Source organism: Falco punctatus (assembly GCF_963210335.1).
Source record: "Falco punctatus genome assembly, chromosome: 1".
NCBI classification, from domain to species: domain Eukaryota; kingdom Metazoa; phylum Chordata; class Aves; order Falconiformes; family Falconidae; genus Falco; species Falco punctatus.
In genome coordinates, this window is record NC_137580.1 from 20,612,793 (window position 1) to 20,634,784 (window position 21,992).

General features: G+C 41.7%; 2 protein-coding genes across 6 annotated transcripts in view; one reads left to right on the forward strand and one right to left on the reverse strand.

Annotated features, from left to right (window-relative positions):
• The window catches only part of SEC24D (SEC24 homolog D, COPII coat complex component), a 56,846-nt gene extending 43,300 nt beyond the window's left edge, over positions 1–13,546 (forward strand). For both annotated transcript variants that reach the window (XM_080373543.1, XM_080373544.1), the window contains exons 12-23: positions 542–733; positions 1,380–1,473; positions 3,884–4,000; positions 4,478–4,648; positions 5,325–5,421; positions 6,040–6,185; positions 7,881–8,019; positions 8,463–8,581; positions 9,947–10,126; positions 10,649–10,840; positions 11,367–11,456; positions 11,850–13,546. In XM_080373543.1, the coding sequence (XP_080229669.1) occupies positions 542–733; positions 1,380–1,473; positions 3,884–4,000; positions 4,478–4,648; positions 5,325–5,421; positions 6,040–6,185; positions 7,881–8,019; positions 8,463–8,581; positions 9,947–10,126; positions 10,649–10,840; positions 11,367–11,456; positions 11,850–11,990 (1,678 nt within the window). In that variant the 3' untranslated portion in view covers positions 11,991–13,546. The remainder of the gene's footprint in view (positions 1–541; positions 734–1,379; positions 1,474–3,883; positions 4,001–4,477; positions 4,649–5,324; positions 5,422–6,039; positions 6,186–7,880; positions 8,020–8,462; positions 8,582–9,946; positions 10,127–10,648; positions 10,841–11,366; positions 11,457–11,849) is intronic.
• A 1,979-nt stretch (positions 13,547–15,525) lies between these two features.
• Positions 15,526–21,992, reverse strand: part of METTL14 (methyltransferase 14, N6-adenosine-methyltransferase non-catalytic subunit) — a 51,441-nt gene continuing 44,974 nt past the window's right edge. For all 4 annotated transcript variants that reach the window (XM_080373585.1, XM_080373584.1, XM_080373586.1 and 1 more), the window contains 2 exons: positions 21,014–21,224; positions 15,526–17,755 (listed from right to left, as the gene is read on the reverse strand). In XM_080373585.1, the coding sequence (XP_080229711.1) occupies positions 17,442–17,755; positions 21,014–21,224 (525 nt within the window). In that variant the 3' untranslated portion in view covers positions 15,526–17,441. The remainder of the gene's footprint in view (positions 17,756–21,013; positions 21,225–21,992) is intronic.

Consider the following 21,992-nt stretch of genomic DNA (forward strand, 5'->3'; position numbering starts at 1 on the left):
GAAGTAATGAGTTAATTTCTATAGCGTGTTTTCTGTGTGATATGCAGCTAGGGGGGATCTAACAGCTCCTGCAGCTTAAAAGTAGACCTGCTGAAGCAGGAGATTGACCCTCCAAAGTCACCAGACATTATTCAAGTTAGTATTCTTGTAAGGCATCAATTGTTAGTGGCACTGGATATATTCTAAATAAAGCTGGTTTTCTGATAACTAATTGTCCTGTTCTCTCTTTTCCGTGTTTTGAGGACAACATGGTTTATTCTTTATCTTAGGGACTTCTGCCTGCTTGGATGGGATGGGATGCACAGTTGACATAAATACATATTTTTTGAAAGAAGTAAATAATACATCAGTTGATTTTATTAGGGTGTTTCAACTTGACCTAAGGCAAAGATTGAGGCCAGTACGTCTGCTTGGTGGTTGTTTGCTTTGTGGCTGCCAGTACAGATAACCATCTTAAAGCAGCCTTGCATTTCAAAGGAGAGCTTTTATTGCAAGGTCAGAATTTCAGAATTATAACCAGTTGGTTTTGTTTTTCTTACAGAGAAGAGCAAGAAGAATCCTCAGCAATTCGAGTTGGTTTTGTCACTTACAACAAGGTCCTCCACTTCTTTAATGTAAAAAGCAGCTTAGCGCAGCCTCAGATGATGGTGGTCTCAGATGTTGGAGAAGTTTTTGTTCCTTTGCTGGATGGTTTCCTTGTTAACTTTCAGGAATCGCGATCTGTTGTTATCAAGTAAAGTATAATTATTCCAAATGAGAATAAGATCTGAAAGCTTATGATATACATTATGCCTTTTAGTCAATTGTGTTACTGTTTTTTGGGGGGTACATTTATTTATTAAAGTACTTGAGAAGCCGACAGATGCTTCAAGTCATGTATTTCCACCTCTGAGGCAATGAAAAGGTGGTATCAACAACCCCCCAGTGCTGAATGTGAAAGCAAATTTAGGCCAGGTGTAAACCATGCATCTTCAGCTGTGCTGCTTCAGAAGTGGGAGGAGGGGATTGTGGCTGTGTGCCATGTTGCATGGTTTTTCTCTTGTGATGTATATGATGCACACCTGGATATGATCTAAGGCCTCTTGAGTCCTTACAGCACACTAGAACTCATTACTTTTTAGCTATTTTTTTATTTTTGGCATGTTCCTTTATGTTACCAGCTTTGAAATAATGCATCTCATAGAATTAAAAATTTGTATCTTGTTTTATTCTGGCTGGAATCCTAAGAAACTGAGCACTCAATGTTCATATTTTTTTAAAATGTCAATTTGCATGGAAAACATAATCCTGTGTGAAGCCTCAGTATGTTGCAAGGTATGTTTGGGGATTATCCCAAATACTCTAACCAGTTGAGACACTGATCCTTTTGTCTCTTGTAGCTTGTTGGACCAGATTCCAGAGATGTTTGCAGACACCAATGAGAGTGAGACCATCTTCTCTCCTGTGATCCAGGCTGGCATGGAGGCACTGAAGGTTAGAATGTTTCTATCTGTAAAAGAAGCAGCTCTTTGATCAGAATAAGACTTGATAAGCTGCAGAAATTCCGTACGCTAAAAGCCAGTCCCAAGTCCTCCTACAAATCACAGTGGAAAATTAGGGGAAAAAAAAGTCACTGATTGTTTCCAGCACTATATTCTGTTATTCTGCCAGTACATTTGAACTGCTTTAGTCAAAACTGACAAGCATAACATCTGTTCCCAGATTTTGCTTATTGAGGGAAACCAGTCCCTAGAGCCTTTTCAACGTAGAATGGATGTTTAGAAGGTGAGGAGCAGCAATTGGCTTCACATTCAGTATTTGAGAGAAATAAAGTGGTTTGTTACTGCAAGAGAACTAATAGATACTCTGGATGTTTGCACAGATATCTGGGCCTTGCATGTGTGAAGGGCAGGAAAAGAGTCAGTGTGAGATAGGATTTTGCCCTGCCTGTTCCGCTTCTGCGGACTTCTTGTGCAGAACGAGATATTTCTGACCGACTCTGGTAGGGGGTTGGAGAGTTTCCACTTAACTGACAAGTTCTCACAGCTTGAATACAGCTGAAAATGATTCCACAGGTCAAGATGCATCCCCAGTTGCTTTCTGTATGTCTGGGATATCCCCTAAAGTGCTGACATACTGATGGAGCCCTGCCAATTAAAAGAATGCCACCATGGTTCACCACAAGATTTGTAGGGGCAGAAAATACACAATATTTCTCAAATCTGTTTCTTAAATATTTAATTAAAACCTGTTTTCTTGTTATTTATTCATACTGCAAGAAGCGTATGTGCAAAACATGCATTTGGTTACCGCTTCCATCAGAATGCTCTTCCCTGATACTTGACTTCTACAAAACAAAATTAAGGACCATAACTGTAAATTTCCCTTGATATTGGCTATAAAAGAAATCAGCTGTTATTTACGCTTTTATTTAGCTCAGTATTTTGAAGTTATAATTTGTAAGGATTTTCACGGTGAATTGTTAATGCACATATACCTGCGCTCAAGAAAAAATTGTCTGAAAAGAACAGAATGAATTGTGTTCCTATTTGATATTAATTTTAATACACTTTTAGAAATAATATATATATACATTTTAGAAAATTTGTCAAAAGCAATCAATGTCAGTAATTCCTGATATGTATCATGAGAGATAGGTATTTAGTGTAAGTCTTTCAGTCTTCAGCAGAATGTTTCTTAAAAGGAATTGAAGAAATTGGCATTTGTGATTAAATATAACTATACTTGAAATATTAGGGGTGAAATTTCAGCTCTGTTAGGAGTAAGATACTATCTTCAGTTGCATTTCTGCCACGCAAAGAGATTTCTCATTTTGCCAGAAGAATGCTATAGCTTATTTTGCAATGTGGATTGTCTTTATCTTGTGAGCATCTTAAGATCTGGAGGAGAAAGAGCACCAAAGCTGATTTGTGTCTGTAGTCCTGGGTAGCGTGGTTTTAACCTGGATGTGTGGTTACATCTGGAACAAGAGAAGGACAAATCCCGCTTTCCTTCCTTCTTTCCCTTTGCCTTCACCCAGCTTCTTCAACACCCAACAACATCGAAATTGCTGATCAGTTGTCATTTCGCTTCATTGCAACTTTTGGTCACCCCTGAAGTGGTCAGGCAGCTGGAGCAGATGATTGTTAGAGATCCCCTTCCAACTGCAATACTCTGTTTTGTTCTGTTTGTTCCTATTAGCTGGCTCAACAGATAAACTGGATTTTCTAAATTTTGGTGGAATAGCTTGTTAATAGTACAGATATGCCTGTGGTACTGCTACTGTTGTTACTTTTTCCTTTGGAATTCAGGGGTTTCTGTCAGTAGTTTGCCATCTCAGTAAATACCACGTTCTTTAAATAAGAACAGAAAACTGGATTAAAACTGGCAGTTACTTCATGTCTTAGTGACAGGAGGAAATGCTCATCACAAGTTTTGATACTCCTGCATTTTAGTGTAGGTTACACTTGGCTCATCTATAAAAATATAGTGAAGGCTAGTGTGCCTGAACTGAAGAAATAATTTTTCTGCTAAATTATGCTTCCTTTTTATTTTATCCAATTCAGTATTTGTACTTTCGATACTGGTTGCATAATGCTTGTATCCAATTGGAAAGTCTCTGGGAGAGGTACATCTAGGTTTGCTCATCAAGATTTTAGATTCCTATGTAGAAATTACTGTAACAATGTGTCAGCAAACATCTCTGGGTGCTAGACTAAGTTATTTACTGCCATAAATTTCCCAGTTCGTTTTGGGATTTACTTCCATCAGGTTTTGAGTCTCTAAATGAATTATCTCTGAGGAACTTGCAGAAAGTTTACTTTCTGAGATACCACAATGTATGAAAATTAGGGTTGTTTATGTTTGCAGTAATAAATATGTCAATATGGTGTCTTTGAGACAGGCTGCAGAATGTGCTGGAAAATTGTTTATCTTCCATTCTTCATTGCCAACTGCAGAGGCACCAGGAAAGCTGAGAAACAGAGATGACAAAAAACTACTCAATACAGATAAAGAAAAGGTATTTTCTATTATCGAGTTAACCAGAGACTGCAATTACACTGAATTTCTCTAATAGGGCCTCTATCTTTTTTCATTTATTTTCTGTTACAAAGATGTGTTGTTTAATTATATAATGGTCCCATTCTGACTGTGCCCCAGTGATGTATTGATCCTGGCCCTGCAGGAACCCCACAGCCCAGCTAGAGTAGAGCAGCCATTCCTATCAATCAGTGAAGGAAACCACCCAGCAGCAAGTGATTCCGCCCACCCAGAGCCTTTGCTGCTGCATGTTCAGTGACTTAGTTCTCTGAGAACGTACCGAGTTGGTTCGCTGCATGCGGGTGTTATGGGCAGGGGCAACACGGTTTTAATCAAATCCATGCCCTCGCTTAAAAATTCCACTGCAAACTTCTGTTCTTCAAGTGGGCGTTTGGGTTGCGGTTGGCTACCAATGGTATCTAACATTACGATGCTTGTATTTTGTAATTCTCTGCAGACACTCTTCCAGCCCCAGGTGAATTCTTACGAGGCCTTAGCCAGGGACTGTGTGGCTAATGGCTGTTGCGTGAACTTGTTCCTCTTCCCGAATCAGTATGTGGACGTAGCCTCCATGGGTCTCGTCACAATGTACACTGGAGGAACATTGTACAAGTACAACAATTTCCAGGTACAGGTTTCCTGCCTTTCAGATAGTAACACCTGGGGATTTGTTGTTTTTCTTTTGTTTCAGTGTGTGCTTTGACATTTAACATAAAAGTAGAGTGATGCTAGAAAACTTACTTACAAAATCCAGGGGATAAAATTCAAACTTTGAGATTACAGATCAGGCTCAAATACTTACCTTGAAACAGCAATAAGCTGGTCTGTTTCAACATTAAATTTGCTTACTGAAACTTGCTGGCATCAGAGTTGGGGAAGTCCATTGATCTGGTATATACAGAAAAAAATGTTTATGAAGAAGACCCCCAGAAAAGCTGTAACACTTGTTTAAAATTTCACGAGTGTCTCTCTGGGGAGCAGGGGACTTTCTCGTGTCAGGAGCTGACCTGCAAAAGCATTTTTTGTGGAGTCAGCAAGGCTACTCTGGTCCCTAAGGCTATGCCATAAACCCTAGCTAGACAGCAAGGTTAAGGGCAAGGATGGATGTCGCTGGGGATAATTGGATTGTTAACAAAACAACAATCAACATTTTTAAAAAATCTTTTTGAAAGGAAACGAGAGATGTTCGGTGTGAACAGTACAGATTTGCTGGTGGGGTCACGGGGCGGGAGCAGGCTGGGTTTCTGCTGTGCTTCTGCCATCCAGTGGCCAACTGCAACGCCGCTTTTGCTCTGTGTTTCTAGCTCGATGCTGACAGCCCACAGTTCTTAAGTGACCTCAGGAAGGACATCGAAAAAAAGACGGGATTTGATGCAATAATGAGGGTTCGGACAAGTACAGGTAACGGTACCGGCTGGGAATGAAAATATTAATGCGTATGACAATACATAATTTCAAATAACAGTGCTGCACAGATCACTTGTAAGATTAGGCAAACTTTTACCTTCATTTATGTGCCTCTTGAAAGGTAACTGCATAAACTGATAAAATGCATGAAAATGTCCTTCCTTTATGTATCTCCATAATAATTAATATTCAAATACGGGTAAGGCTTCTAATTGTTACACATACATCTTGGATTGCAAGTGAGTTGTATAAAAACGTGTTGCTGCTGGACACTTACATGTTCACATTTACATGTTCCTTCATTTTCATACTTCAAATGACATTGCTGTGTCTACTTTTCACAGACACATAGTGGCCAGGCCAAGAGTCCTGGGTAGGCTTGGAGTCACAGTGCAGACCCGTGACCCAGCAGCTTCTTCTTCTCACCCAACTGTCAAAAACTGCCATCGGCAAGGGCAGTTGGAGGGAGCCCCTGAGGCTGCAAATCCCTGAGGGAACACAGTTCCCATTTCAGTTGGCAAAATTGTCTGACCATAAAAAGAAAGTTACAAAATAATGTGAATTTTATTTGCCATTTCTTAACAAAGTTGTTTTGTTTTAATCTGGGTGTAGGCTTCAGGGCTACAGACTTCTTTGGTGCCATTTACATGAACAACACCACAGATGTGGAGATGGCAGCAGTTGACTGTGACAAGGCAGTGACAGTGGAGTTCAAACATGATGACAAATTGAATGAAGACAGTGGAGCCCTAATTCAGGTAAGAAAACACTTACATACATGTAACATCACGAAATTGTGAGCAAGAATTTCTGCAGCCTTAACAGAAAAAATTAGTGTAGGACTGATGGGAGCAAGGCACAGCTTGCACAGAGTCTAATGACATAATACTAGTAATAAACAAAGATTTTAATTAACTAGCCAAAGGTTGCATCTCACCTCAGAAGCACAAACAATGCCTCTCACCACAGTCAGTGTGTTCACGCATGTTCTATTCAGGGATACCAAAATGCTTTCTAAATGCACACTGAGTCCTCGTCAGCTGGGATTCTTGTCTATTTCACTAAGGAAGTTTATTTGGAGTACAAGATTTGTTACTGCTTATAGGGAAACTGCTACTGCTGTGGCATTCCTTGTGACACCTCTGTTCAAGAGCAGCTCTCTGTTGCGAACATCACTTCTGACCCTAGGACTTCCCAGGACCCACCAGCGATGGGATCTGTGCAGTGACAGTTCTCCCTTGCAAATGGTCACCTGGCTGCCCTGCTCCCTTGGTCCGAGGCACAGGAGTGCTCAGAGCCCCACAGCACTCGCTTCTTCCTGCCTTAGTCCACAGTGCAACGGTTCCCAGAAACGCCACTTGGGCAATAACTGATATTTCTCTGCGTAAATGGCCAGCAGACTTGTGAAACATCTTTTGTCAGGGAGCATCCCACCTGTTGCCAGATAATGGGAGGTGGTTTTTTACTCCTCTAGATGTGTAGTCATGACCTTTTTTTTGTTTAATGACAGAAAATGTTATAGCTTGCAAGGTTTTAAACTTTAAGCCACACAATTATCTGAACTTTTTCTGTTCTGCTTGCCTTTTAGTTTGCCAGCTAGTTGGCTCTTAGTTTTAGTATTAAATACATTTCATATGTCAGCAGTTAAGCCCTGTATGAATACAGCACCGTGAAACAGCCAGTTTGGTATGGCTGAAATGCTGCTGCCTAGAGCCATGGTGCTGCTACATACGCCATGCAGATGTTGCATTTACAGCTCTTTCATATGACAGCTACTTGTGGAAGTACCTAATGCAAGGCAGACCACAGTACCCTGGGTCTGCGTTTGCCCTGCAGGCTTTGGGTCATACATTACATTGAAGTAGCGTTGGAGTCGTAAGGGAATTCTTAAATGACACCCTATATTTTTAACATGGAAGCCCACGGTAGATGCAGGATACATGGGTTAGCAGAATCTCTCATGTCGCTTCATAAGCAACTTACCCATGTAAAAAGAACCACTCAGCTTTTCAAGATGGGGAAGTTTTTCTTGCAGTGTTTTTACCAAGAGCTGATGTGATGGGCAGAGTACTTCTCAGCAAGCTTCTTTAGCTCTCCTATTATGTCTTTTCAGATAGTTATTTGAACTGTTCAGACATTACACAATTAATAACTAACCAATTTACATTCAGTGGTCTCTTTTTTTCAGATGATGCCATCAGGGTGTAACAAGTGAGAGTAATAACCCTTTCCATCAGTCATAATATTTTTTATAATTTTAAGATTAGTGACTTTTATAATGTGTAATATACTTCCGTTAAAAATACAGGTCTGTTGGTCCTACAGAGGACAGCAGCATTTCAAGGCAAAGCCATCTTCAGAAGTAATTATGTGCCTTTTACGCACAAAGTAGGTGGCTCTTGCACGACAGCTTTTTATTTTAAAATAAATGTTAATTTGTTCCTCTGTTGCAGTGTGCTGTCCTTTACACATCAGTAAGCGGACAGAGAAGACTTCGCATACACAATATAGGTTTAAATTGTAGCTCCCAGTTAGCTGATGTCTACAAGACTTGTGAGACAGATGCGCTTATCAACTTCTTTGCTAAGTCAGGTAAAGCTGTAACAGACTGATTTAGTTTCCTTTTTTACTTTGGGGGGGTGGAAGAAAGGGAACTGAAGTGATTACCTAGGGGGGAATTTGCCTGCTCCAAGCCCAAGCAACTTTTAAGTATTATACAATTGAAAAGACAATGTATTAGATATTGTTGCCATACTGCCATGCAAGTAGTGCTTGTGAGGTTAGCCAGGAATATGTAATGCACAGACGGTATAGGCACAGTATAGAATGGACATCCTAGCGCATAGTGTTGGAGGTTTGGGGGGTGGGCGTTGGCAAAGGTGAATCACCATCCTCCAAAATGCTGTCTGTAAAACAAGGCTAAAATTAAAGAGCCATAGCCATCAGGTTAGTAAAACCAGAAGCTAGCGGAATATAGATAGTTCAAGAGTATGTGTCCATCTTTAGCACGCTCTTTTATTCTTCTGTGCTTGTAGCTTTTAAAGCCATCCTAAGCCAGCCACTGAAGACGGTCAGAGAGATCCTGGTGAGCCAGACAGCTCACATGCTGGCATGCTACAGGAAGAACTGTGCCAGCCCGTCAGCAGTAAGCCAGGTAAAACACATCTGAACTCAGCCCTCCCCCTGCCACAGCTGAGCGATCACCCCTGCAATATCAGCAGTGCCAGAAAGGGAAATTTCAGGACAGACTTCCCCTTTTCTTTCAAATATAATGAATGACAGGTGGGATTCAATGGTGGCAATTACAACACACGGAGGATGAACAAATGGCAGCACCACTGAGGCCACTGATGATAGTATTCACACAGAGGAGCTGAGGCAGCCTCTTCCTTCCTGCTGGAATTACAGGCTGACTCACAAAGCTTTCCTGTTTTCTTCTTACATTGTTAAAGATTTCAGTATTCTAACTTTTGACAAATAAGACGTTGGTGTTAAAAAATGAAAATAACATTATCTTAGCAAACAATCTGAATTTGTAGGTAGGTGTCTCAGGTGTGCTGGAATGACAAATACCTGAGGTCTAGATGGGGCCAAACTCTGGGGGCAGGGGGGGGGCGGGGAGCGGGGGCGGGTGGCAAAGTGGCTAGAAATCCATGGTGCTTAAGGTAACAGTCTGTTAACTCCTTTATTTACTAAGGGTAGGTAGAAGCTCTGGAACCTGATTACTTATATTGCACGCTAATGGAAGATTCTGTCAAGGCATTGCTATTATTTTCAGCCTGTTCTTCTATATATTCAGAACATTTGGGGAGGTCTGACTGAACCAACAGTTAAGTGTTTTCAGATCCTTTCAGCAACTCTCTAACCTTCTTCTGTTTCAAACAATTACCCAAAGATGGCTGAAATCCTCTAAGTATTTGAATTTTACCTTCTAAAGGCGATGGGGATTCCTGAGTTGCAGGAAAATCAGATTTGGGACACTGTAATAGAGGGCAGGAATGGTTGGCTTTGACACTTCTGAACAACAGCTGGCAGGTTTGTAGATTAATGCTGAAGTTAATAGGAAGGGCAAAGGACTGACAATGTTGGAAGCATCTGATTTAGATTATTTTTTTAATCTCTTCTGAACTGTATTTGGTAATTCTTTCTTCTTTTTGAATGTAACGTATAGATTAGAATTATTGGCACATCCTAATTATATGACTTAAAATTCAGTGCTCTAGGAAAAGCAACAGTTGTTTCCTTTTACATTATCCCTCTCTACGTACTGACAGTTCAGCTTGGAGAAGACTAAGGCTTTCGCATACCATGCAATGCTTCCAGTAATCAAAAACTGGAATTTATTCACATCCAGACCTGTCCTGTCTGATTTGAAATGGCACATACAAAGTAGTTCTCTAGGCTTTTTTCCTCTTTAATCAAAGAAAACAAGCAGCGGTTTATTTAAATGTTTGAAAGTCCAGGTCTCGTTCCCAAGCACATGGGCTCTATTAACTAACACACCTCCTCTGCCTCTCAGCTCATCCTTCCGGATGCAATGAAGGTGCTGCCAGTGTACATGAACTGTCTGCTGAAGAGCTGTGTGCTAGTTGGCAGGCCAGAAATTGCAACCGACGAGAGAGCTTACCATCGGCAGCTGGTCATGGCTATGGGGGTGGCCGACACACAGCTGTTCTTCTATCCGCAGCTCCTGCCCATTGTGAGTATGTTGTCTGCACAGCTGCTCATTTTCAGGGGAACTATTTGCACTGTGCTGTGGTTTTATAATTGCACAGATGCAGAAAAGATTCTGTCTCCTGGGCAAGTGTTACACTACCATGCTGGATTATGTTTTTACTGTGGTGTAATTAATAGTTGAACTACATTGAGGAGGGAGGGTGGAACCTCTAGCGTAATGGAAGAGTAACGCTGTCAGTCATCAGCATCCTCAAAGAATCGCACTGTACTTTTAGCAAGGTTTTTGTCCAGGTTAATGAAAGATGCCAGCTTCAGTAAAGAGCAATACAGTGTGCAAGTGTCTCCCCACTGATGTCAGGTGTCCCTTTGCACACAGTGTGGTAACTGGAAAAGAAGAGGCGGTTTGATTTCCAATTCCTCTAATCGGGAAAGGAACCACTAAGATATACTAAACCTTTCAATAGTTACTTTTCAGTATCTACTAAGAGCTTTAGTCATCTTGAAGTTACCACGTCCACAATGCCTGTGCATTTCTGCCCCACAGCACAGCCTGGACCTGAAAAGTGACACTGTCCCAGCTGCTGTCCGCTGCTCTGAGGAACGTCTGTCAGAAGGAGGGGCCTTCCTTCTGGCCAACGGTCTGAGTCTGTTCCTGTGGCTGGGAGTCAGCGCGCCCCCCGAGCTCATCCAAGGGCTATTCAACGTGCCATCCTTTGCACACATCAGCGCGGAGGCTGTGAGTAGACAGAGACTAGTCCCTTTTTCAGAACTGATGATTTAGCAAGGCCAGGCTGCTAATCTGAGAAACGACTAAAGTAGATTTTCATCATTGAACTAAAGGCAGAAACAGATGACCAGCAGAAGGTGCTAAGACATCAGAAGTGTCTTAATATACATAAAAGTTTAGTAAAGTGTTCAGAGTGTAAAAGCTTACAGGAGAGAAGCTTTCACAACATTTTTAAACCTTCTTAAATTTTCACTGTTGCAGATACTGAAAGTCCTAATGAATGTGTATTGCTGAAATTGGAATAAAGCACTTTGCAATAGTTGACATTTCTCATGATAATGAATTTTCATATAGTTATTATTGTATATTGAAAAATGGTTTAGACAAATGAGAGACATTTTTGTGAAGGAGATGGCATCTCCCAGTTTAGAATGAAATCCACAGTAACTTGCATATCAGCAGCTAGCCTTGACTAAATTCCTAAGAGAGAGATGTGACTGGAATACAACCACCTGCCATGCTTTCCTCCCAACAGACATCGCTGCCTGACCTGGACAATCCATTTTCTAAGAAACTGAAGTCAATACTGGAGCATATCCAGAGCCAGAAGCCCTACACTATGAAGGTAAATTCTCTCTGCCTCAACTCCTTCTCCAGAAGAGCACTACCGGCTTTGACAGAACTCATCAGTAACCATAAGTTTTTCCACACCAGGAATTTTCCTGTACCTCAGCAGTGAGTTCCAGCATGCACTGTAGGCACAAGCATCTCAAATGTGCCCATTCTTAATCAAAAGAAACTGTTCAGAGTTAGCAGAGTCTCGAGGTTACCATTTTAAACCTGGAAACCTCAATTCACACTAGTGTCTCTCTCCTGTATTCATAAATACTGGAACAGAGAGATTGATTAGTTTGGGTTCCCGGCCTGCCCCCAGCAGCATACGGTAATAGACAGAGGAAGAGGGTACTGCCATGTGGTATAACTATATCCTAAAAATACACATCTCTTATCTTTTCAGCTGGTTATAGTGAAACAGCGGGAGCAGCCAGAGATGCTTTTCCGACAGTTCCTAGTAGAAGACAAGAGTATTTATGGAGGGCCTTCTTACGTGGATTTCTTATGCTGTGTTCACAAGGAGATCTGCCAGCTGCTCAGTTAAGGAAACTCAATTATAATTCATCTTTCCTTATTTTCTAAGAGGGACAGTCACTGGTGCCTGAAGGCTGGCCCACAGCTCCACTGCAGCCAGAGGAATATTCTGCTGTGCTTTAGTGAACCTTTGCTGTGCTCTTTTTGTACAGTTTCACCTCACACATCCTCTCTCTGAGTATTTAGCTTACTTATTGAGCTGTAGGATAGGAAGTTCTGCACTCAGGTATTAATCTTCTGGGAGTCCTGACTCTTTCTCTTAGTGCATTGCCAGATTTCAAACTGTCAACACTTCAAAGCATATGGTATGCATTTATCAATTTAGAAAACTCTTTAATTACTCCTTTTGCTAGTCGTAAGTTGTACAAGAGCCAGGAAACATGCTAAAAACTTATACAGAAGTGGAAAAAAAATTAAAAACACTGCTTTTTCTAAGTGAAGGCATACAGTTGAGTCAGATTTGTAGTAATCATGTGGTTCAATGTTGAGTACTTCTTCACAGAAAGCTAATCTCTAAAAAGTAATCCTTTTTCCTGGAAGGGACAAGTATTACTTTCTACAGAAACGGATCTCTGGGTCACCTTCCACACGCGGCATTATCCAGGACACAGAGACGCCTTCATTTATAACTGGACTTGAGGAAACTTAACAGCAACGGACCACAGGAAGAACAGTAATCAACCAATCCGTTTGGCCAATAATGCTGCACTGTTACGGTACACGTCTCGAGTGTTAAGGGCAGCAATTAATTTAGCATACTAGTTAATTGCATTTTAGAAATCAAACATTGTATTTAGTACATTTGCTAACTGGAATATTCCCAATACAACTTTGATAACATCTGTCCCTCAGAATTTCAGTGGCAGGTCAACGGTAAGGACAGTTGACATATTAACCAAAGGTGGTTTGTGGTGCTATAAAAAGCAAGCCTCTTGTTTAATACCAGTTCTATTACAGTGACCTCCTCTCACATGACTGATTTATTCAACAGTCACCACTTTGAGAAATAAGCCTCTTCTAATCTCAATATTTAAGGTAGAATTTAGAAGCCAAAGTCTTTGGAAGAGCTGTTTACCTCAGATACTTCATCAGTTTGTATCTTTAGGACCAGTGCCTCTGCACGTGAGGTTTGAACTTTTCCAAACCTGAAAAGCTCATTACAAAAATCTGTGTTTCAGAGAAAGCAAAACACCCTCAAAAGTAAGGGTAAGAGTTGGGACTCATTAAAAAAAAAGTGCCTTTAGACATGATAGTGTTGCTACTTAGTCATTGTAATATCCAAGATGATAAGCAGTCAGGATGCATATTTTTTAGTTTGACAGCTTATCGAAACAGTTTTATCTGTGTGCATTGACTGAAAGCTCTTGAAATAAGTGGCTATATCACAAAGGATCCTCGGACTGAATTCAGCTACCAAGACAAGCACTTTTTAGCAGAACACTACCCTGTAAAAAGTATTTGTTGCCATTCCAAAGCAGTGTACTTTGTAAAGTGACACCAGCAACTCTATGTATAAAGAAATAAGCAATTATTAAATATAATCATCATGTATGTTTATTCTTGAAACTGTTATCTTAATTTTTTTAATGCTCTTTCTCTACCAAAAGCTCTCGAGCACCTCTTAAAACTGTAGCATCTGAACTATACTCCATGTCAGGACAGAGGCTGCTTTAGGACAGCTAGCAACGAAAACTGGCCTCAGGGTTCCTGCCCTCCAGCCCTGCTGAACCAAGTCCATGTCAACTGCAGCGCATGGGAGTGTCCCCTCAGAGGCAGGAAACTGGGGAACTGCTCACCTAGACAGCTCCCGCCGCAGCCACATTTGCCCAGAACCCATTTCCTTACCTTATTCCATGGAGTTTGCCAATGGCCCGAAGCTTGTGTCTGCACCAGAGCTGCAGGCATCTTCTCCTTGGCCAGCGCAGGCCACGCAAGCACCAGTGACCAGCTGCTTTTGGGCAACCCCCTTCACACCCAGACGGCTGGAGCGAAGCCTAGATGCCACTGCGCACTGGCAAAGCCAAGGGAACACCGGGATTTCAGGCACAGCGGTGCTACATAGAACCAAGCTGCAGTAAGACAAAGCTATTTACATGTGCACAGCTAATTCGTCAGTGCTCCAGCCTTTCACATGCAGTTAATTTTACCTACATGAGGACATCACCATGGCTAAGCCTGCACAGAGATACAGCAGCTCCTGCAGCAGTCATGGAAGTTACCACACATACTGCAGGTGCAAGTCTTGTCTCCAGCATAAATGGCAGGACTGTAATATTCAACTCTGATTTATAGTATAGGCCTTTTTTCTTTTTTTTCCTTTGCAATTGCTGCAATAGTTGTAATTACTTCAAGTTTCACCGCAGAACTTACCTGCTTGCTTTAACACCCACAAGAACGACCATAACCTGACAAGGATTAGTGAGCTTTCCTCCACGTTGGTAAGTTGACCTTCATCCCATTACACTGGGCAACTGCCATGAGAACAATACAGTTGCCGCTGACTTTACTGATTCTGGAAGGAGAAATTGTTTTTTCTACTGTACACACAAACTGTGGGTTGGTCTGTCACTTTTAGTTACTCAATGTATCCTTAAAACAAGGATCATTCAAGAAATAAATTTGGCTTGAAGTCTTCATTAGTTCTTTTCTAAAGTGCATTCTGGATATTCCTTTTCCCTCCAAGTTTTTAAAACAAATATTTGAGTATCTAAAATTCATCACTTAATGCCATTTAATTCCCATTGTCAAATCACAACTCGTCTTTTAATTTTCAGACCAGTTCCCACTCCATGGAGCAAGATAACTCCAGTATCTTGTCAGTGCCATTATCAAATCCTTCACTTAATTCATACAGGGTCTAAGATATTCAAAGCGCTAGAAGCCTCTCCCAGAACAGTGAGACAAGAGCTAGACAGCCGTCCCGTCAAGACTGGTGGCTTCATGCATTTCATAAAATTGGAGAAGAAGAAACTTATTTTTTTTATCTCCAAGTCAGTCTTCATTGTGGTAAATAAAAGTATTCATCAGTTCACTGATCATGAGCTTTAGCTTCCTATTAAAGCATTGCAACTGAGAAATTAACTGACAAACTGGTAATGAAATTAAAAGCTTTTCATCTCTAGACGCCACTTTAGCTATGATCCAAATAACAATGTTTAAAAAATGTCCTCATGTTTTTACTGTATAACTAATACAAAAATACTACGGGATTTTCCAAGTATCACCTCCACAGCCCCGAGTACCCAGGCACTACTGTCTTACCTTGACAGGCAACCTACCACTGGTGAACCACCACCTTCAGATTATGGCCGACCGGTATCTCATCACAGAGGCTGTGTGGAAAGCTCTATCTCCTTGTCTGTTAACCTCAGTTAAAAAAGTACAGTCTGTTGCTTGTTAACAACGTGTACATTACAGTTCCCTGGAGAAGTTGGCCCAGCCAGGTAGATCCAATCTAGCACCCTCTGGTGCAGTATCCTTTTTTCCTTACACTACACTTTAGCTGTTTCAGCTTGGAGGGCAAAAAAATGAAGAATCTAACTCTGCACAATCAAGCGGGATTTATTTAGTGGAATTCTTTTTACAAGACCATGTGCAATTAATTTCCCAAGTCACTGACATCTTGAGCAGCACCCCAACTTTTGCAAACGGATACAGATGCACATCTCAACCAGTTATTTTTGAGTCTCCTCTTCAGTGTAAGCCTGATCTACGTTAGAGCAGCCTGTGCACTGAACTGAGCTATGGACATGTAATTAAAGGCTGGAAATGGGAATCAACATCATCTACTAACAGGGGAGGGAAAAAAAAAAAAAAAAAAAAAAGAGAGATTCAAGAGATACCCAGCAGCACAAAAGCAACCTTCCTAAGGTTAAGCACCTCCAGCATTTACTTCTCAAGTAAAAACTTGATTACAGCAAAAGCATGAGGAAGTTTTCTTCCTGTGACACTTCTGCCAGCTGCTGTTCCATGCGGTCTCGGGCAGGCCGCTGCATCAGCACTACCCCTAAAACACCCCGCCCCCAAATCCAGCTGCTCTTCAGGTGTGCATGTGTAACAAGAAACAAACGGTCAACCACAGACGAGCTGTTTGCACTTCAGCAGGCCCATACCAAGCACACTGCTGAGGCCGTGGAGCTAACTGCCCCTACAAAAGTCTGTGCTAAGATTTCATGATCTTTTACAACAGCAGGGAGGAAACCGTGGTAAAACTTAGCAATTCCAAAAAGTCAAGGAGAACAAACCCATAAAATATTAAGAAAAGTATTTCAACATTAGCTTTGATAAACAAGTTTAATAATCCACCACTTTACAGGACAGTTATTTAAAAGCTAGGCTTCAACAGACAAACACTGTGATACTTAAAAGCCAGTTTTCAAAAATCCACACCTAAGCCTGAGATGTCAACAGCCAGGTTCGTTCAGTCTACCACGTACGGACCGAGAAGTTCAGAGTTGTGGTTCTGCTAAACACAAACACTGCATATACCGAAGCGAGCTGCTTGCTTTCCACACTGTACTCTGGAGCTGGCCACCAGCGGCCCACAGGCAAAGCAGAGCCCTCCTTCTGATCACCACACCCTCGCTGCCCAGGTGACCCTTTCAGGAAGCACTCACATCACCTCACGGTTCCCATACGACCTCCAACAAGGTCTACTACTTGCCAGTAAAACCGGGTTTCCCTACCAAAGAACAAGGCTATTATGAACAGATTCTGGGTGAAAAGCTCTCCTCAAGGAGCAATCCAGACCTACACAGAAGTTCCGGACCGTACACAGCTTCTTCCTTTCCGTGAAACACAACACATGACTGCACAGCATTACCACTCTCCCCCCTCCAGACATGAGAACAAACACCACAAATGAAAAATAAATGTGTTCCCTATTCCCAGGAATAATTTGGGAAATTTAAACCAAATAAGAAAAAATAGAATTCTATTTATTGTTTGCTCCTTGGTTTCAGAGAAGTTAAAACAGGTGTCAATAAAGACACAGACTTTTTCTTCCATGAATAAGAGAGTAAGTCTGCTACGGCCATGCAATTGGGCACTGCGATTCCTGCCCTTTCCATCATATTAATCTGAGCCAGTTCGGACCTGACCCTCTAAAGAAGGAAGAGGAATCCATGTTCGGAAGGAAATGAGTTTCAAAAAGCCCACATCTTTCAAGTTTCTGAAGGGAAGAGCAAGGATCTTCAGTCCTATCGGTGCTTGGAAGAAACGGCATGCCCAATTTGCCAACCAGTAGCTGTCCAGAGGCTGAGCTCAGCACCATCAGGGGCAGGTGAGGCAAGTGCAGCCGCTCACTGAGGGCAGGCCATCTGCCACCGCTCGCACCGAACACACCATTAACAGTCCTCTAGCCTGAGTCCCCAGAATAAATCACTTTAGCAAAAACAAGACTAAGAAAAAGTATCAGAGGTGAGGCATAGGCCTGGGGGAAGGAGCAATTACCGACCAGGCATCAGCGGGTGGGGAAGCCTCCTCTATGGGTACCTCCACGCCCCCCTCTGAAGCCACCCCTCTCACCCCGAAAGTTAGTTCTGTTCCGCTCTCTGCCCCTTTCTCCTCGGCCTGCTGAAGTGCCTCCTCTTCCTCCTCCCCGTGGAGCACCACCTCCACGGTCAGACTTGGACTTGGGTGGCGGGGACTTGGGACGAAGTCTCTCGATCTCTTCCGTGCAGCCGGTCAGGTGCGAATTCGGAGCTGTGAAGTATGAAGAGTACGTTTCTGCATTGAAATTGCTGTTTGTGAGGGTGGGGCCTACAGTCAGCCAACCTGGGGAACAAAAGCAGAGTCAACAAAAGCAAGAACAAACTCCACGCTCCAAGGCCATTACTGTCTGTTTCCTAGTAAATGAGCGCTCTAGTGATAAGAGACACTTGTCCACGTGTCCCCTGTACTGAATGGAATGAAAAGGTCACCTCTGGAAACACCAGAGTTGTTGAAAAGTTGAGATTTTAGTTTGGCATTTCTTTGGAGAAGGGCTTTTTTTTTTCATTATTATTTTTTTTCTTTACACATGGCTATGGGAACATTCACACTGTGGTTTCGTAAGTCCCCTTCTCCCTCCTTCCTACTTGTTCTTACACCACCACAATGTTTTCAAGCCCCTCTGAGACCAGACTAAACCTGATCAGTAAATTCATCTAGTTTAAAAAGACCATCCTCCTCCTCCTTCTCCCCTTTTTAAAAGGCATTTAAACTTGGGTTAGATAATTTTGTCTCCAGAAACCAGCTGTGACAATGCATGTAGGAGCACAGCATGCTGGAAGCACAGACCTGGAAACACAATAAAATAACGATTCCATTGAAGCCCACATGATATGAAAATAGAGCCTAAAGAGTTAAATTAATCTGTCTATGCGCAAACATTCAGGGGGCACCTCAGCTACACCAAGTGAATCAAGGCAGGCAGACATTTAAAACAAGCACATTCCTTTTCATATTATGAGCTAAAGTAGTGTTCGGACATAAAGTGGGACTCGGACCACTTAACAATATCGGTGGGAATTCAATTTTCAGTTGTATCATATATTAATGAAGAAAAATGTAGCTCAGTGACTCAAAAACATGCTTATAAGGAAAAGAAGAATTAAAAAAAAAAAATCAAACCAATATCACTGCTCTCTTTACCTTGGGAATTTATGTAACATTTACCTTGCTTCCTGCACATTAAAAAAAAAAAAAAAAAAGCGGTGGGGTAGGGTGGTTTAGGACTTCATACTTCACAGAGCACTGTGAGGATCTGTGATGAGTACAGGATTTGAAGTATGTAATGCAATTCCAGGGTGACCACCACATTTAAAAAATACAAAAGCTGAATCAGACTAAGCTGACCCTGTGGGACATTAACGCATGAGCATTCACCCGCAGCGGCACTGAAGTAATACCCGAACGTCTCTTTCTACAGAACGGCCCCCTCCACACACAGACACCAGTAGCCCACAGAACTCTGACTGACATCAGCATTGACATTCAAGCCAAAGGCCAGTCAAAGAATAAGAACGGCCAGTTATCACTGCTCCATAGTTGTATGAGCAAGAGAGAAACAGCACCTTGAGATTTATTTAGGTAACCTGTTACTTGCAGCTTGCACACTGTTATACATCCTACTCCAACTGCAGTAAAAAGAGTAAGCACGTTTTTTTTATAGCATTCAGTACTGGCATTCATGTGCAGCAGCCCAGGCCATGGATGGGCTTGCGTCTGTTTCTCTGTCATCCAAACTATTCACCTGTACGTAGGCGAAAGCAGCGTTACACAAACTTGCTGAAGGAACCTAAAGCAATCGCAGCCATAGCACCTGCCCCCACATCCCTGCCACCTGTTTCTGAAAAGGGCCTCTGTTACCAGCAATCACTCAGAGACTGACAGTATCCATCAGCCCCCGGAGTACGACTGCACTACCCATAACATGAGGTATAGAGTCCGTCAATTCCAGCATTCCTTGGTAGTTGAAAGAAAGAGGACTGCTGAGCTGTATTTCACACTAGGCTTTCGTGCAGGAACATCACTGACAGCAGACACAAAAGTCTAAAAAAGGTGTTCAAAACAGATTCTATTCTTCTAGTCTCCATTTTCCTGCAGTGAAAGTCCTTCATCACTTATGCATGATAAATTGCAAGGCCTGACCATCAAAACAAATAAAATGCAGCTACCTTCCATCTGATTCATGTATTTCTACCCATTTTTTTTATCATGCCAGCTGCAGCATCCACTGTAAGACACTGCACCTTCAGATACTGGCAACAGGACCAGCACTAAGCTCGCGGGGATTTAAAATCAGTTTAGAGACAGAAATCATGCTCCCGAAAAGCATAACCACGTGGCACATGGGGAAAAAAAGTAATTTCAGCTGAACTTTGTTATACCTGCTGATGAATTAAACACATGAACAGGTGAAAACACTGGTTAACCAAAAATTATTTTCTGAAAAAAATGACAGAATTGATAGTTGTCATAGACTTTCCAAACAACAGTTCTATGACTGACAGATCCTCACGTAAAACAAAAAAGCACCTCCCTGAGATCTGCTGTCTGACCTGTGACACACATGGAAACTTCTTTAAGACACCGATACAGATTTTGCAAGACAGAGAATTCTGCTACACTGTCTTGCACGTGAGACATTTCAATTTTTAGAGCTAGTGTAGAGTTTACTTCACTATTAAGTGCAAAAATAAAAGTTTACTAGAAAGGAATAATTCAGAAGATTAACCTAAAAAGACAGAAATTCTACATTTTAGTATTCCAGCAGAAAACAGAATAATTTCAGCGTTTATCTTCAATTAGAACATGGACAACACAAAAGCGTAAAGGTCTTATTGTTTGAGCAAGTATTTACTTCTAAAAATGACTATTTATAAACCAAAACTTAACAGTAAGCAACATTAAACTAGATTTGTGACTTGGTCTTGCTCCCAAACATAATAATAATAATATTAGGAATTATAACCTAACTGTGATATCACTTAGTAGGGTTCTATACGATGCTCCTGCAACACAGGCTCAGGATTCACCGTAAGACTGAGATTCTGGCTGAGAAAATACGCGTGTGAGATCTTTAGCTCTAGCAAAACTTTCTGCTATTTGATCACGAGAGACAGAACATTACCCAGAGCAGAAGTCACTTTGCTACTGTCACAGCGCTGGGAGAACTGTCAAGTGATGCCACAATCCCTCTATTGCTGAACATTAGGCTGGTTAGTTATCTGAACAGGAGGGTGGGAAACCTGGGAAATTTCTCCGTCCAGTCGATCTTCTTACTCCTGACTAGAATTCCACAATGGAGCAGTCACCAAGAAAGCTCACCTGGCTTTCTGTGGTATCAGAATCCAGTGGTGGGGGACATGGGGTTATAGGCAGAAATGCAGTTACTCAGCTGGTGCAAGTCCTGGCAGAAGAATCATGCATTAGGATTAACCACTACTGGCAGCTTCTGTCAGAACCCATCAAGTGGTCTCAGATGATGGAAAAGGGTTAATGAAGTAAATTAAAATTTAAGTGTTTGATAGAAAGAAACTTAACAGGTACCTGGTCGAATCGTACTGTCCCTTCCAAAAAGGTGAAGGCGGCGGCGGCCAAGGCAGAAATGCTCAATGATGTGAAAAATCTCTACAGGTTTTTCTATGTTGCCAATTTCAGGCTCTTCTGTGATGATGAGGTCAATATCAACATTAGCGTGGATGAAGTCACCATCTGTACTGCGACGCACCGTTCCTTTAATGCCCATGAGGCAGTGCTCCTGCACACACACAACACAGAAGAGTACCTGTCACATGCCACACATACTGCTACAGCACAGGTGTCCATGGTTTGAGCACAATGGAGAGAAAAGGAAATTCCAGGCAGAGTAGATACTAATCTTATACAGAGAAAAGTCTAAAGCATGAACTATAAGAAAGGAACAAGCTGGAGCTACCAAAAGTGCCTTTTGAAAACAAAGCAGAAAGTAGCTTCAACTGTCTGGCTTGATAAACTACACTACAGAGTGGTAAAACTCAAATAGAAGCTGAGATATTTGGACTTCCTCAGTTACAGCAAAGTTAGAGCTCCAAGTTGGAAAGGCTGAGAAATCACCACAAGGAACAAGTACAAGGTACGGCATGAGTGATGGACTAGCTCCTCATTATGATTAATGCTTGCAGCAGCATTCTGATCCTAACTTTATTCATACAAATACTTTTCAAAGTTCTCAGTCATAGAACAGCCAGTCAGTGAAAATAAAATGTACTCTTTCAAGTTGTACCTCTGTTACAGAAGTAACATTCACCCTCAAGATTCCTTTCTAGAAGATATCACTGCATTCAAAAAAGTAAAATCACTATCAAACTGTCAACGCACTCTCAGTCAACTCCATCAGCATTCATTCAAAATGTTCTTTTAACTGTAAGCACGCATTGCCTTCCTTTCCTCTGAAACACCGTAGATAAATTTAAGTGACTAGGATTTAGAATCTATGAATGAGGAATCACCGTAATTGGTACAGGATGAAAAGAAGGTTCTACATACT